Source organism: Festucalex cinctus, chromosome 9 (genome assembly GCF_051991245.1).
Source record: "Festucalex cinctus isolate MCC-2025b chromosome 9, RoL_Fcin_1.0, whole genome shotgun sequence".
In the NCBI taxonomy this organism is placed as follows: domain Eukaryota; kingdom Metazoa; phylum Chordata; class Actinopteri; order Syngnathiformes; family Syngnathidae; genus Festucalex; species Festucalex cinctus.
Genome location: NC_135419.1, coordinates 469446 through 486065, shown reverse-complemented (window position 1 = coordinate 486065; position 16620 = coordinate 469446). Strand labels below are relative to the sequence as shown.

General features: G+C 41.3%; 1 protein-coding gene across 1 annotated transcript; it reads left to right on the top strand.

Moving 5' to 3' along the window:
- Positions 1–1614: 1614 nt before the first annotated feature.
- pde6a (phosphodiesterase 6A, cGMP-specific, rod, alpha) lies at positions 1615–15069 on the top strand. Its single transcript, XM_077532080.1, has 24 exons — positions 1615–1781; positions 2586–2916; positions 3126–3267; positions 5552–5707; positions 6964–7053; positions 7921–8061; positions 8131–8205; positions 8267–8331; positions 8415–8481; positions 8905–8952; positions 9596–9745; positions 10269–10412; positions 10635–10700; positions 10795–10941; positions 11317–11424; positions 11817–11926; positions 12093–12180; positions 13063–13163; positions 13232–13339; positions 13408–13471; positions 13532–13606; positions 14146–14229; positions 14333–14501; positions 14586–15069. Exons 2-24 carry the CDS (start codon positions 2588–2590, stop codon positions 14621–14623), a joined length of 2565 nt encoding a protein of 854 aa, XP_077388206.1. The 5' UTR covers positions 1615–1781; positions 2586–2587; the 3' UTR covers positions 14624–15069.
- The last annotated feature ends 1551 nt before the right edge of the window (positions 15070–16620 follow it).

Genomic DNA, 16620 nt, shown 5'->3' with positions numbered 1-16620 from the left:
TTGAAAATCATGCCGTAACCCATAAACTATCTCCAATTTGGCGTTATACATGTCTATTTTTTACAGTCTCCTCAAAAAGTATTGGAATGGCCTTTGCTTTCTTTCTATACTGAAGATACTTGGATTTCCAATCAAATTATGAATATGTGAAAAATGTTGTTTGCTGAGAGGTTTGGATCCTAAAGGCGCAGACACAAATAAGATTTTATCTATTTATTCACATCGAGAGGCAGAGAAACTCAGAGACGCTGTACACAGGAACAGGTGGACAATAATCCAGCAAAACACACACACACTTCTCAGACCTTTAAATAGCCAATCAATCAATCTGATTGGTTGTGGCTAGACATGTGAGTACTAGTACTGACATGGAATTCTCTGATCGGCTGTTGACTGATTAAAGAGTCTTGACATCATGGCACCAGTATTGACATGGAATCATCTGATTGGCTGTTGACTGGTTTCTAACCACATGGCGAGACCAAAGAGTCTTGACATCATCTAGTTACAAGCCGACTGCATCTGTACAAATAAAACAAATAAAACCAAACATTTGACATTTGCCTCAAACAAAACACAGTCATGATAGTTTAACCCAGGCGTGACCCCAGACATGAGACAAGACATAAACATTACCCCTGCATGACTCGAGTCATGACAAAAAAAAAAGTTCAGAATTGCAGCTTTTATTTTGCAGCTTCGTACAGAGGAGCTTTTGTTTGAACTTTTCAAGTCAGTAAATGTATGGAACAAACATTATTAAATGACCTTAAAGTGAATACATTTAATATTTGGTGGCATAAGCCTTACTAATTGCAATAACTGCATCGGTCCAGGATTTTTGCTTTCCTCATTTGAAATGCTTTTACAGGCCTCTACTGAAGCCTCTTGCAGTTCTTCGTTGTTTGTCTCTTTAGTGTCTCCCGCCCAGAAGGTAAAATGTTGTGTTCTATTGTGTTCCAGTCCGGCGACCTGGTCAGTCTATGACCTTCCGCTCTTTCCCCCTGATGAAGTCTTTTGTTGTGTTGGCAGTAGGCCCGTGTTTTGGATCGTTATCCTGTTGCATGATGAAGCTTCTCCCAATTAGTTTGGATGCATATTTGTGTAAATTGCCAGACAAAATGCTTTTGTCGACATCAGAATTCATTCTGCTGCGACCATCATGAGTTACATCAGCAACTAGTGAGCCTGTTCCATGGGGGGCCATGCAAATCCCAAGCCATGATTTTATCTCCACCGAGCTTCACAGATGAGCTCGTGTGTTTTGGATCATAAGCAGATTTTTCTTGACACATACGTTGCTGATTCATCAGCAAGCTCTGCAGAAACCTGATAACGATTCTCATTATTTGATCCAGCTGTGTTTGAGGAGGGAAACGTCTAAAATATGCAGGACTTGTGGCCCTTGAGGACCAGAGTTTGACACCTACTGCATGCTAATGTTGACGCATTCAATCTAAAAGGCAAAACATGAACAACTAGAAAAACCAAATGTCATTCCACTACTTTTGGAATGTGTCTCTGCACATGCATCTCGGCTATTGTGACGCAATTCCACGGAGCCCAGATTGCAATAAAACGAAGAAGGAGTCCTTTCCCAGGACATCGGAAGCTGTCATAATCTCAGGATTGCATTTGTGTGCAGGTTTACGCGCACATGTGATCATTTAAAAGCACCCTTGCAATAATCCCTTATGCTCGCTCATCCACCTGCAGACTGTTTGATACGACGGAGGGATTTTACGCTTGTGCTGCTGGAGACAATACGGACACTTCATCAGGTAACGTTTCTCTTTTCATGCTTCATATATCGACTTACTGTGATGTCATGAGGGTTGCTGCTGATTGAAGGGTTTGGCAATATCTTATTTTTTAAAAAATACATTATTTTCATCTTCAAAAATCATGTCTTATGGTTTTTTCTGTGCATTTTGAATGGACTAAATAATTGTAGAAAATTAAACTGGCCCCGGATGAAGTACCAAAATAAATGAATAGCATCCAGTATGTGGAAAGTCGCACTGTTTGGGTAAGGGTACGTTTGTTTGGTTTTGTTTGATAACAATGAATTGACGCAGACAGAGGGGAGACAAGAGACTAAATACACACATTAATTGACACGACGAGACACAGCTGGGCAAGACACAAGTGGCAGAGGGTGCTGATTGGTTGACAAATTAGGAGGGGCGGGTCAAAACACAGGTGGACATACTCAGGTTTGACGAGACGGGGGAAGCCCACAAGGACAACATAACAAAACACAGATCACGACAAGAACAAACAAAATCAAACCAAACCAAAATCATGACAAAAGGAAGAAAATCAGCCCAAACCATGACACTCTCTAAATTTCATACTCTCACTCATTCATCAGTCGCTGACTCTCTGACTCACGACATCATTCGACATCATCAGTCATTAATTCAGTCACTAACTCAATCACTTTTCAGTCACTTTTTAATCACTCATTCATTATTGAAGTCATTCAACACAGCCACATACTGTGGATGCTAATCATTGTCTAGCATTAGGAAAAAAAAAAAAAAAAAAGGTCTGGTATGAAGCATGTCCGCTTCGCTCCGCAGTCATGGTGGACGCCGCCACGGCCGAGCAGTTCCTGGACGCCAACCCGCAGTTCGCCAAGCATTACTACGACGTCAACTTCCGGCCCAAGGTGGTGTCGGACCTGCTGGACAACGGGCGCGCCACGGCGGTGGACGTGAGCCGCTACCACCGGCTGACGGCGGTGGAGGAGAGCGAGATCCTTTTCGACCTGGTGCGAGACATCCAGGACAACCTGCAGATGGAGAAGTCCCTCTTCAACCTCATGAGGCACCTCAGCTTCATGATGAGGGCCGACCGCATGAGCCTCTTCATGTACCGGCAGAGGAACGGCGTCGCCGAGCTCGCCACCAGGTCGATCCTCGCACGGTTTTAGCTCTTGCAAATGCACTTTTCCAAGGCCACAAAAAGCTCCTCATGTGTAAAGCACCCACAAACTCTCACTCGCTTTTTCAAAGTAATTCAACGTAGAAAACAACAGCCGCCTTCATGCCAAGATGAGGAAAATAAACATCATGTTGGTCTCCTATTTTTGATCTGGTGTCTTCATTTGTGCTTTGCAGGCTGTTCAATGTGCGCAAAGATTCCGTGTTTGACGAGTGCCTGGTGCAGCCTGATAGTGAAATCGTGTACCCGCTGGATTTGGGCATCGTAGGCCACGTGGCCTCCACCAAGAAGATGATCAACGTGCCGGACGTGTCCCAGGTAAGAAATTCATGCACCGAGCTCTTTAACATACCACAAACATGAGCATTAATATCTGCGTAACTTTAGCGCTCCTTAATAATAAATGATGATGACAATAATCATAATCATAATAATAATTATAATCCGTCCACCATTTTGCCTGCAGTGTTTTCCGCTCGTCCGCTAATTAGCCCTTAGCTAGTGCTAGCGCTTGTGCAGTTGTGTGAGTATCTTTTTTTTTTTCCATCTCATGGCCCCAAAGAAGAAAGCTTCGTCTTCTCTCAATGTTGGTCAAGACAAAAGAAAAGCAATTACCGTGGAAACCAAGCTGGACATCATAAAAAGATCACAGAAAGGAGAGACATTGACGATCGGCAAAGACTTCGGATTCAATCGGACAGTCATACAGCATTTTTTACATTTATTTCATTTAATGTATTTTAGATTTTTTTATGCAAATCATTTTGATGTAAATATTGACTTTAATGGGGGAAATTTGAGTTAAGTCAAAATTCGGGTTACATCGCTGGCTTAGGAACATAACTCCGACGTAACTCGAGGACTCCCTCTATTTAAAGAATAACTCATAATTGAGAATTAATTTCTAAATTAAAAATAAATACAAATCTGGATTTCTTAAGTGTTATGAATATATTTGTAAATTGCATTCAAAATCTAATCTTTGAATGCCTTGAAATTTTCTACATATTTTTTCATAATGAGAGTGATAACATTATTATTATTGTTGTTACACATTTATTACACATTTGTTACATTTTTACAATTGTATAATTTGAACCAGCAGTTATTATTATTATTATTAAATTATCTTTATTTGACCTATTTTTCTCACTAAAATACAGCAGTGCAACCAAAGTTTCTTGCAGTGCCTGAGCCACCCTTTATATTAATCCTCTAATCCCATATCGGTGAAAGAATGTAACTGATCCACGGTGGGTTTGATGAATGCCTCAAATCTCCCATTCAATTCCCTCCTGTTAATAATCTCCCAGTTTGCAATTGCTTTTCACTGATGCTGTGCACCAAAATAGCCACCAGAGGGCGCCGTGACACCACAATTTCCTTCCCAAGCCCTCCAAAGCGGCTCAACGGTATTATGGCTTAATTCCTTTGCCATTTGGAAGTGGTCCATTTTATTCCCGCATGAAGCAGCAACCCAAACTCGTCCCTGGGTTTGACTCATGGATGAATGCCCAAAGTGGGGCAATTCCAAAACTTGTGCTGACAGCTGACGTTTCCTCGTAATTGTGTTGCTAATGCAAGTGAGCGAAGCGGCCTTTCAGGCGGGATGCTGAAAATTCCCATTTGCATTGAAGGGGGAGATTATGCTGAAGCGGGATTATGGTCTTCCACTCATGTTCAGTCTCGCTTCTTCTTCTCGACTCCCATTTGACCTTCACGTCATTCACACGATTGTCACGCCTCTCGATGGCCTTTGTGACATTCAGGTGTGTGTGTGTGTGTGTGTGCGTGTTTCCCAGATGATTAATCTGGCCTGAATTAGAGCGATCCCAGATTACAACCAGAGGTCACACAGGCCTGTCCACTGACTCAGTCGCAGCAGCAGCAGCAGCAGCATTAAAAACACCAAGACAAGACTAAATTTTTTGAACATTTCATAATTAGCGCTGCATATATCATTTATTTGATTTATTTAACAATTGTTTTTAATTTACCAAATGGATTATTTATTTATATTTATAGTAAATTACACTTAGATTGTTTATTATTTGACAATTAGTGACAATTTTACAAATATGAGTTACAATTAAATGTGCAGTTTTTAAAATGGGAAGCATAATATTTAAAATACTATATAATATAAATGACCAATATGACACATGGCAAGCAACTTTTTAGATGGTGAATGTCACATGACCAAAGCAGATAATAGGTGAGCCGTGATTGGTCGTTACGTTAGCCCTAAGGCAATGTGATGTCATTTGACATCGACAGCAAGTGACAAAATGGCCGCCCCCTTACAACAAGTGACAAAATGGCCGCCTCATCAGATGTTCAGTCTAGTGGGGGCGAAATAGAAATTACAGTATTATTGAAAGGACAATATTTGACTTGACTTCCCCTTTCATTGTAAATGTGAAAGTTGTCAGTGATTAGTTTGACTTTTGTTTGGTTCTTTTTTTAAAAACCAAAACAATGAATAAAGCAGAGAATGGTGGTCAGATCGAAGGTTCTGCCGGTGATTGTGTCCCCCAGATAATCCGTCCGTCTGCAGGTTTGAAGGTTTGGGCTTGCCTTGCTATTTTTCAATCCATTTCAGAATCCTCACTTCAGCAACTTTGTGGACGAGCTGACCGAGTACGCCACCAGGAACGTGCTGGCCGTGCCCATCATGAACGGCAAGGACATGGTGGCCGTCATGATGGCCGTCAACAAGGTGGACGATGCGCCGCACTTCACCGCCGAGGACGAGGAGGTAATCGTGGACATACGGTACTTTAGCCAAAAAATGAAATGAAATGTATTGAGTGTAAGATTAGCTCCAGGGACGTCATAACGTCAACTTATTCCCCTTCCTGGTTTATTGCTCCATATTAGCAGAAGCAGCTTGATAATCCAAGAAACCTATTGATGGTAAAAATTTGCTTCAAGGTGGAAGGAGCGTTTTTCCAAATCTGTCTGGCATGGACGAAAACGATTGATTTGAATGTCTTACCCAAGATGGGCACATGTCTACGAATGGATCTTTTCAAATGGATATCAGAGCAAGAATCGTATTGATTTTGAAGGACAAATAAGCGCAACCTCAGCTGCTGCTCTCAATCATTTCAAGTCGCATCTCACGGCATTTTTTTTTTTTTATTTTTGACCATGTCGAGATGAAAGGGTGATGACCTGAGGGGTTCCCCAGGGGTCAATACTGGGACCCCCTAATTTTCAATCTCTACAATAAAGCAATAATTTAAAAAAAATTAAAATATATACTAATAATAACACAATAAAAAGCAATAATTAAAAAAATAAAATATATAATAATAATCCTAATAATACTAATATATAAATAAATAAATAAAATCAGTCTACAGTTATGCAAATATATTGTCATGTCAAGTTAGCAGTAAACTTGGCATTGTTCTCATGTTTTATTGAATGAATTATGTTTGAACTGTAACTGTCTTTGTTTTCAAAAGTCTGATTTGTACTTTCTGTACAGCACTTTGTATACAACTACGTATGTTTTCAAAGTGTATCAATCAAGGTGATTTGAGTCGTGGATGGCAGGCGAACATGCGCCCGTCGATTGACTCTGTCGCTGGATCAAACAAGTGAATACATATTTGGATACAAAACAATTTTCTCGGAATGAAATCGAAAAGTGAAGACAACCAAAACAAAGAGAACGTTATCAGTCACCTTGAGACTCTCAAAAACTCCAAGCTTTTTTGTTGTTTGACTATCAAGGCTACACAGACGATACGAAGCGCAATTTAACGAGGAGTGTCCCCAAATGACAACAGTTCAATTAAGATGGAGTGTCACTGTCTAAAACAAATAAACAATTGCATGAAACAAAATTCCCTTCAACTAAAGCAAAAGAAAACCCAGGCAATTGTTTTTGGCAATAAATAAACAAAATAGGATTGCTTAATTTTGTTCAGCACATTGATTTGCCTTGTGTATGACCTGCCACTTTTTCAATCATAATAATGATGAATATGAATGTACCCACAGACCCTGAACAAGTACCTGAACTTTGCCAACCTGGTGTTGAGGGTTTTCCACCTGAGTTACCTGCACAACTGCGAGACCAGGAGAGGGCAGGTGATTTTCGTTTTCTTTTTTCTCCAATAACCCAGCATGTGTCCCATCACACTTTGCTGCTGCTCAAGGAGAAGCTGCGTCACTCCGAGCGGTCGCTGCCACAAAAGACAAACCACTAAAACACAAAGTTGCAGCACCGATTGATGCAACTCAAGAGTCGTAAGGAAGTTCGAGGAAGTGGGGGGGGGGGAATTTGATTTGATTTGATTTATTTATTTTTTTTGTCTGATACATGGTGATTGGAGGAAGTTGGTATCAGAAGTTGGGGATGTGCAGGATGTCCTTTTTTCACTCTAGAGCAATGCCTTATATGCACGTATTACAGCTTATTACAAACTATGCGTTTATTACACAGTAATTACACATGTATTATAAGTTTAGTATTGCACGCACCATTCACACACTAATTGCACATTACTTCATCACTACACACATTGTACACATTTGGTAACAGTGAGTACAGTAAACATTTTTACACATCACATGTATTCAACCTGTTTAACCGCGTATGTATTCATCATTTGTACTACGCATACACGTGTTACTATTACACATTTGTTATACATGTATTATTCATGTTATGCATTTGGCACACATTTACTCACACTGCACTTACACTTGCAGTACCTATTACACAATTATTACTGATATTTTTTTCAAGGTCACTCGCTGGCACATTACACAGTTATGACACACTCGTTACACACTTGTTGTATTACACTTGAAGTACTCGACTATCACACATTACTGTCTTACCAAATTTCTCCATATTTTTCTGAACTTATCAAAAAGTTTTAGTTATTGCACACATGACACACTTATCACACATCTATGACACGGTTATTACACAAGAAAGCTATTTTCCAGGTGCTGCTGTGGTCGGCCAGCAAAGTGTTTGAGGAGCTGACGGACATCGAAAGGCAGTTTCACAAGGCCTTGTACACGGTGCGAGCGTTCCTCAACTGCGACCGCTACTCGGTGGGCCTGCTGGACATGACCAAAACCAAGGTGAGCATCGGTTCCAGGTCCAGCCTGAGCCTTCCAGATTTCTCCTCCATTTTGTTCTCCCATTCGTAGGAGTTCTTCGACCTGTGGCCCATCCTGATGGGAGAAGTTCCTCCGTATGACGGACCCAAAACGCCTGATGGCCGGGTAAGTGCAAAAGATGGAAAAAGAAAAAATGGAAGCACCAATTTCATGTTGTCTTGTGCAGGAAATTGTCTTCTACAAAATTATCGACTACATCCTGCACGGCAAAGAAGACATCAAAGTCATCCCGTCAGTCGCAAATACATTTGCAGTCCACTTTCCGACTGGTGAATGATTCCAAATCCAAATCTGTTGTTGTTGTTGATGTGCAGGAATCCTCCAGCAGACCACTGGGCTCTCGTCAGCGGCTTGCCGACGTATGTTGCAGAAAGCGGACTGGTCAGAATTCATTCAGCTTTTTTACATTTGACATCTTGTCTGGTTTTAAACAGTCATTCGTGGCAGTTTCAGCTTTTACATGCATTTAGTACACCATTATTTGCACATTTACTACACAATCCACTATTTATTGCTACAAAAGCATGTCTATTTCTTACACACTTTTTCACCTTTGTTGCACATTTTGTAGACGTTAATTACTGCACACTTATTACACATCTACTACAAATTCATCACACACAACATCACTTTCCTTATTTGTTATATAAAATAAGTTTATTCTTTCGTAAAAATGAAAGTTGATATTTGAAACAACACATTCAATAATTGTGGTTTGCTTTTTTTGCAAATTGCGTTTTTGACATTTTTGAGCACAAATGAAAAAAACAAATACTCATAACATAGTTTTCCTGTTTCCAACAGATTTGCAACATAATGAATGCGGCTGAGGACGAGTTCTTTGACTTCCAAGTAAGAGTCCGAATCCATAGTTTGATATGAACGTCACGCCACGAGGTCCACTCGATTGAATTCCATCAGGGCTCCCTGAGAACTGCAAGTCAATCGATTGTGCAGATGTGCCCAACTAACATGATGTCGCGCGTGCGCGTGTGTCATAAAGGAAATAAACGATCTCCTTAGCGTTCCTCGCCGACTTTCCAGCAGGATGCGCAGCTGCTCTCGTCTTTCCTCCCCTTAGAATCACTTTGCCACAAACGCTAACGAGCAAATTCATCATTTTTACTCCTCTTTTGGGATCCCATCACGAGGTTGAGAGGCCGCGCTCGTTCTCTGACATGTTTTGGCCCGTCGAATGGATTTGCATTCAGCGACATACTTTCAGTACAGTTAAATGACATTCATATCACTTTTGATGAAACTCTTCATCAAAAGTGACACATATCACAAATCACACAAGTATTGCACAGAAGTCAAGTCAAGTCAAAATCTAGATATGCATTATTGCATACTTTTACATACATTTTAGCTGATTTTGTCCAGTTTCTTCAAGTTTAAGATGAGTTTTTGTCAATATTCAGTGGCTTTAATTGTTGAAGTTAAATACGTGTTTGTAATATTTCCCTGAATGTTTTGTGTCCTTTGCTTTGCACAGAAAGAACCTCTGGACAACTCGGGATGGACCGTCCGGAACGTTTTGTCCATGCCCATCGTCAACAAGAAGGAGGAGATTGTAGGCGTGGCCACTTTCTATAACAGGAAGGACGGGAAACCCTTTGACGAGATGGACGAAACGCTGATGGAGGTCAAGTGAAGCAGCTACACTTGCATACAGTATGCGTGCGTGCGTGCGTGCGTGCGTGCGTGCGTGCGTGTGCGACTCACAGGTTTCTAAATAGAGGGACGTGCGTGTGCATTATTTATCAGCCTGGAGGCTTTTCTGCGTCCATTTTGTTCACAAGCTTCAATGCTCGCAGTTGAGCAACAATCCATGTGTCACTTTTTCAACATCAACACACAAACCAAAGTGACTTTCATCATGTTCTGCTTTATTTGGAGACTTCCTCATCCTCACAGGAAGGGATTTGGAATTTTTCACATCTTTTTGGACGGATGGATGGATGGATGGATAGATAGACAGATTGAAAAAGTTTCATCAGTGCTCTACCATACTTCTACTTTTTTGTATTAATATTTTCTTTAAAAATATTCATAATATATATATATTTTATTGTTATGTTTTTAAATGGTAAAAATGTAGTATTATTCAGCATCAAGCATGATTAATTGATTCTAAAAAAAAAATTAAAAAAAAATCCCCATTGCAGTCTCTGACTCAGTTCCTGGGCTGGTCGGTGCTCAACCCGGACACGTACGACAAGATGAACAAACTGGAGAACCGCAAGGACATCTTCCAGGACATGGTGCTCTACCACGTCAAGTGTCGCAAGGATGAAATACAGAATGTCCTGGTCAGTCAGTACCTCCAACTTCATAGTTTTGCTGGGATGTATATCAAATCAACAGTCTAGTATCGTATCGTATCGTATCACATGGTTTAGTATACTAATAGTAGTAAACTAATACATAAATAAATAAATACAAACAAAATTCTGCCTTTTTGGTTTGAGTCAGCCATTTTAGGGCCGCTATGACATCATCGTTCCTAATTTGCGTTTCCTTGACTTCCTCAGAACACCCGCGAGCGTTGGGGGAAAGAACCGGACGAGTGCGAAGAGGCGGAGCTGGAGGAGATCCTGGTGATCAACAACAACACAAACAATTCTCACAAATATCTTTTCTTTTTTTCTCCCGACACGATTCATTCGAATGACGCGTTTGTCCCATCACCAGGCGGAAGTCCTCCCCAACGCCAAGAAAGCGGAGATCCTGGAATTTCACTTCTGCGACTTTGAGCACAGCGAGTTGGACCTGGTCAAGTGCGGCATCAGGATGTACTACGAGCTCAAAGTGGTGGACAAGTTTCACATTCCCAGAGAAGTCAATCACATTTTCAACTTCAGGAGCAGTTTGTTTAAAAGTTCACCAGTAGCGACAAAATCAAAATAATAATAAGAACAAACCACATCTAGTCATATATCAAATTCAAGGCTTCGCTTCTGATGAAGTATCTCGCCTCCAAAGTGATTTGTGAGAATACATTTGACTCGCTATGAAAGGCACAACGCAGTTGCCGTCTTATTTTAGTTTTATTTGGAAAGACCTCATCGTCTCCAGTGCAGGTCGTTAATGAATGATGAAGCATTCGCCGGCCGCCTGCTGCGTGTCCTCCTGGAAATAAACTCACTGCAAAGCTATTTTTAGCACCTATTAGAAGAAATGGAGGCCTAATGGCTGTGTGGTTGTTTTTTGCAGGTGCTGGTGAGGTTCATGTACTCACTCAGCAAAGGCTACAGGAAGATCACCTATCACAACTGGAGACACGGATTCAACGTTGGACAGACCATGTTCACGCTGCTCATGGTCTCACGCACACACAAACATGCACATCCATAAGTAGACCCACAAAAAAGTCACACAAATACCCCAAAATGGACAGGAAGTCTGCCATTTTGGTTTGAAGCGTCCATTTTGGGGGCATTTCAGTCACTAAAAGTAGTAGCCGAGGCATGTCAACATATCCGAAGTAAATCCACAAAACCACGTCGAAATGGGAAATGTGCTGTTTTTGTTGGGACCAGATATTTTATGGCCATTTTAGTAGAAACAATCAAATCATCCCTCAAAGCCAGTTTTGCTTAGAAACGTGAAATTTGTTAGGAATGTTTACCATACGTTAGCAGCGGCCATTTTAGCTTGAGACTCAGCAAATGGACTCCAAATGTCATCAAGGAAAGTGTGACGTGTGCGTTCAGACGGGCGACCTGAAGCGTTACTTCACCGACCTGGAGTGCATGGCCATGGTGACCGCCGGATTCTGTCACGACATCGACCACCGAGGCACCAACAACCTCTACCAGATGAAGTGAGAGCAAAAACGGGCTTTTGCTGACGATCGCTCGCTCGTACAAACGCAATTCATCACCTGCACTGAAATACTTGCAGCAAGTCCCGAAAGGTCGTCCCGGTCGGGATTTGGCACCGTGGAACCGCCCGGCCTTAATGTGTGTGCGTGTCTGTGTGTGGAAAAGGTCTGGAAATCCGCTGGCGAAGCTTCATGGCTCGTCCATCTTGGAGAGGCACCATCTCGAGTTTAGCAAGACGCTGCTGAGAGACGAGGTGTGTTGCAGTCGCACACGCGCGGACACGCGCAACTTCAGTTGAACTCACCTTGACCGACGTTTCCGTTTCGGGCCGTCGCCGTGATCAGTTTGACTTGCAGACAAATTCACGTCAAATATGTCTGGTAATAGAATAAATACAATCAAGAATAAATGCTCAAACAAATTGAACAAAATCACAAGATAAAGTGATAAAAGAAAATCCGAAGCATTTGAAATATTTTTTTAAATAAAATAAAAAAACTGAATATAAATATAATAAATATAATATAATTGAATGATTTTTTTATGGTACAAAAAAATAATTATTAAGATAAATTAAAAATATTTAACTAATTTAAGTAAAATAAAACCAAATTTATATGCCAACACCTTAAAAAAATAATAATAATTTCAAATCAACAAGTATTTTCATTTTAAATACAATTAATTCAAAATAATCAATAAAATTAAATTATTTTTAAAATTAAAACGTAATTTTAAGGGTATTTCATGTTCATTCATTCAATTTTGTAACTTAATTTAATTTGAAATTTCACATTGACTTTCATTTAATGAAAACAAAAACATAAATTTAATGTCAATACCTTTAAAAAAAATAATAAAAATAATTTCAAATAAACAATATTTCATGACGCAAGTATTTGACCACATTCGTACTTTTGGTGTCGTTTTTTCCCCAATTGAATGTTTAAAGCAAGTTGAAAGCACTCGTTTTCCAGGTGGACATTTAATGTAGTATCGCCCCCTCCCTGCTGTTGACGGAAATGACGTCAAACCCAGCAAAGGGCTCAGCCATAACGGAAATTTCCGTCACACAGCAGGTGGTCGTCGAGAACAAAATCAGCGTTGAAACGATGAATGAATGTGTTTGTTTCAGTCGTTGAACATCTACCAGAACCTGAACCGGCGCCAGCACGACATCGTCATCCACCTCATGGACATCGCCATCATCGCCACCGACCTGGCGCTCTATTTCAAGTCAGTACCAGCCGCCCGTCCCGTCCCCCTTCAATCCCATGATGCATTGCGGCCGTCCTCCCGCGCAGGAAGAGGACCATGTTCCAGAAGATCGTGGACCAGTCCAAGACCTACGAGAACTGGAACGACTGGACCAAGTACATGATGCTGGAGACCACGCGCAAGGAGATTGTCATGTAAGCGCCGGCGTGGAAACGCGCGTTTCCGCGCAAACGCCCCATCACGTTGTGTGTGGACATCGCAGGGCCATGATGATGACGGCTTGCGACCTGTCGGCCATCGCCAAACCTTGGGAGATTCAGAGCAAGGTCGGTCGGATGACGCCATCCTTTCCCTGTCAGTGTGCTCATTTTCCTCCCCGCCTGCAGGTGGCGCTGTCTGTTGCTGCCGAGTTTTGGGAGCAAGGAGACCTGGAGAGAACCGTCCTGGAGCAGCAGCCCATCGTAAGCGTTTTGGGACACAATCTGGGTCGTCGATACAGTCCAGTGCAAGCCGTTGAAGTCACAGGGCGGCCATCTTGTTACTCCCATCTTGCGAGCAGACTGCTGTATAAACTATAACTAACTATATGTTCAGATGAGACATAAACAGCTTGTAGGCAGTTAGTACAAGTTTCCTCCTGTTCTAAAAATCATTCAAGCATATCATTTACATACGTATATATTTAAGGCAAGTTGTAAAATGTCCTCTTGTTTATGTTGAATCCATTTAAAAGCACCATAAATCACACTGTTTCTACTAAGTACTGTCTCAAATGTTCTCCAATTTTGATACTGACTGTAAACGTATAAGATGGCATCCCGAGAAACGTTTCTTGGGCGGAGCAATATGGCGGCCTCAAAAGTCTTGGCCCATCGGCTATCCGGTCATATATTGAGATCAGTGATCAATACACAGCAGCTCTCATGTTGCCTCTCATTTGGGACCCTAATAAAGGAAGGCTGAATCTCAACCACTGTCTTTGTTTTTGTCTCCTTTTCAGCCCATGATGGACAGAAACAAAGCAGAAGAACTTCCCAAGCTTCAGTGCGGCTTCATCGACTTTGTCTGCTCTTTTGTTTACAAGGTCCTCCTAGCAAGCCACAAAAAAAATGTCATAAGTTTAGGAGCATAAAGTTGAGTTATGACATGAAATGGTAGAGGCGCTAATGACGTTTTTTTGTCGTCAGGAGTTCAGCCGCTTCCACGTGGAGATCACGCCCATGCTGGATCGTCTCCTCAACAACCGCAAGGAGTGGAACGCCCTCAAGGAGGAGCACGACGCCAAGATGGCCGCCACGGAGGCGGTCAGGAAGGCCAAGGAGGAGGCGGCCGGCAAGGCGGCGGCGGCAAGACAAGGTCCGCATCAACACACACACCAAAATACCTGAAAATCCACTTTTTCCAACATCTCATTGATTTTTTTTTTTTTGCTTCTTGCAGCGAGTGCGGCTCAGTCCAAAACTTGCACGCTCAGCTAGAAGAAAAAACGTCAAAAACGTGCGTGGAAAAAACGTCAGCATCAAGCAGCACCTATAAAAATACATTACCATCATGACTGATATTAAAATAGCTTGAAAGTAGTTTTGCTGTTTTTATAAGCTACTGTGATCGGTGGCAGTTTCAACATCAACACGCACTTAAGGAAGAAAAATAAAGAATAATTACAATAGTAAATAATGATGACATTAAAATGAATAGTACAAGGTGCTGTTCACAAAGATTGAACGCATCACAAATCATGAAGCTACAAAGAAGATAAACTTGCTAGCTGAAGCTAAACTTTATGCTGCTATCATACAATTAGAATCTACTGTATGTGCAAATATTGTACACTTAAGATGTGCTTGCTTGATGCTTTGGATGCTTGCATATTGAAATGTGTGATTGCTTCAAACAATAGTAAATGATATTTTCATACACAAAACTTGTTTTCCTTTTTATGGAGTGTGTTGTGTTCCTAATTATTATTATTATTTTGATGAAAGATTTATATTAAAGATTGGCTGGCATCGAGTTCAGGGTGTCCCCCGCCTACTGCCCAAAGCCAGCTGGGATAGGCTCCAGCACCCCCCGCGACCCTAGTGAGGAATAAGCGGTTCAGAAAATGGATGGATTTATATTAAATATCCAATTTTTGTCGACAGAAGTAATAATTTTACAAAACTAAGTTAACATTTTTTCCGGAAAACAAAAGTCAGGAAAACGATGGAATTTTATGAAAATAAAATATTTTTTTCCGTTTTTTTGTTTTGTTTTTTTGGTAACGTTAAAGGCAATAATTAAGTTCTGTTTTGGGTAATTGAAAAAGTCATAACGTTAGAAGAACAAATTCACATTTAACAAATGTGTCACTCTGTGTATTTTCTGGTGAAAAATGTTTAACATTACAATAAAAATAAGTCACTTTTTATTTAAAAAAAAAAAAAAAAAAAAGTGCTGTTACAAGAAATTAATCCATTATACTAGAATCAGTATAATCTATACAGTATATAAGTGTGCTTCCAAGAATAAAATGACCCTTTTTTATTTAAGACAAAGTCGGAAGAATAGTCTTCATTTTTCTTCATATTTTTGCCTAGAACAGTATTTTATTTTTACGACAAATGTACAGTCTTTCGCGTTTAGTCGTACTTTTTTGGACACGGCCATTTGCGGTTGATTGGGTCTGAGCCCTGCAAGTGTGGTGGCCATAAAGAAACTTCTCCACATTGGGTCAAATTTGGAGACCAAATTTGTTGCACCAGTAGCCTACCAAGAAATTACTTTTTTTTTTTTTTTTTTTTAAGTGTTTGTGTGTATTTTGCATCATTTTAGAAAAGCACATTTCAGGGTGAAAGAATATTTCGTGTATGACAATATGTGTATTGCTATTACTGTCCAATTTGAGTGGAAATGAGGATTAATTAGTGTGAGCATTATGAGGGTCGTCCTTTGAAAATGTCCTCCCTGAACCCCAAAAAGTTTTCGATTCCCCGCTTGAATGATGCTGCACATGCAGCCGTCTCATATGTGGGTCACGTGACGTCAGCATTTCACAACAGCACGCGTGACAGCTGAGCGTTGATAAACCGGACGGAGGCTGCAAAAGGGGGTCAAACGCGCGCTAAATCCATCCTTCTTCCTCCCCCTCCGCGCTTTGTAGTAGCGCACACGTAAGCGCGCGTGTCGTCACCGGCCGATGACGTCAACGCCGCTGACATAAGAAGACGGCAGCCTGAACGGATCGCCGTATACGGCCATGATGCTGGCCAGGCCGGGTAGTGACGCAGGGACAACCCGTGACTGCTGCAGAAAGAGGAAGGGGGCTTTGGAAGGGGAGGGGAGGGGAGGGGAGGGAAGGAGAGGAGAGGGCGGCAGCTGGAGCCGTGACGACTATTTTTAGCCGCTCGCTGTTGTTTCCGAGCAGGTCCCGAATGGACCGACCGGCTGCCGTCTACTCAATTGTCACATGTTAGCATCCGTGGTTGGGGAATCC

Bases quoted from the DNA above. Each gene is read 5' to 3' on its own strand.
- pde6a (XM_077532080.1), top strand. From the start codon at position 2,588: ATGGTGGACGCCGCCACGGCCGAGCAGTTCCTGGACGCCAACCCGCAG. The intron at 11,425-11,816 runs GTCTCACGCACA...GTGTGCGTTCAG, and splicing joins CCATGTTCACGCTGCTCATG to ACGGGCGACCTGAAGCGTTA. The intron at 14,230-14,332 runs GTCCTCCTAGCA...TTTTGTCGTCAG, and splicing joins TCTGCTCTTTTGTTTACAAG to GAGTTCAGCCGCTTCCACGT.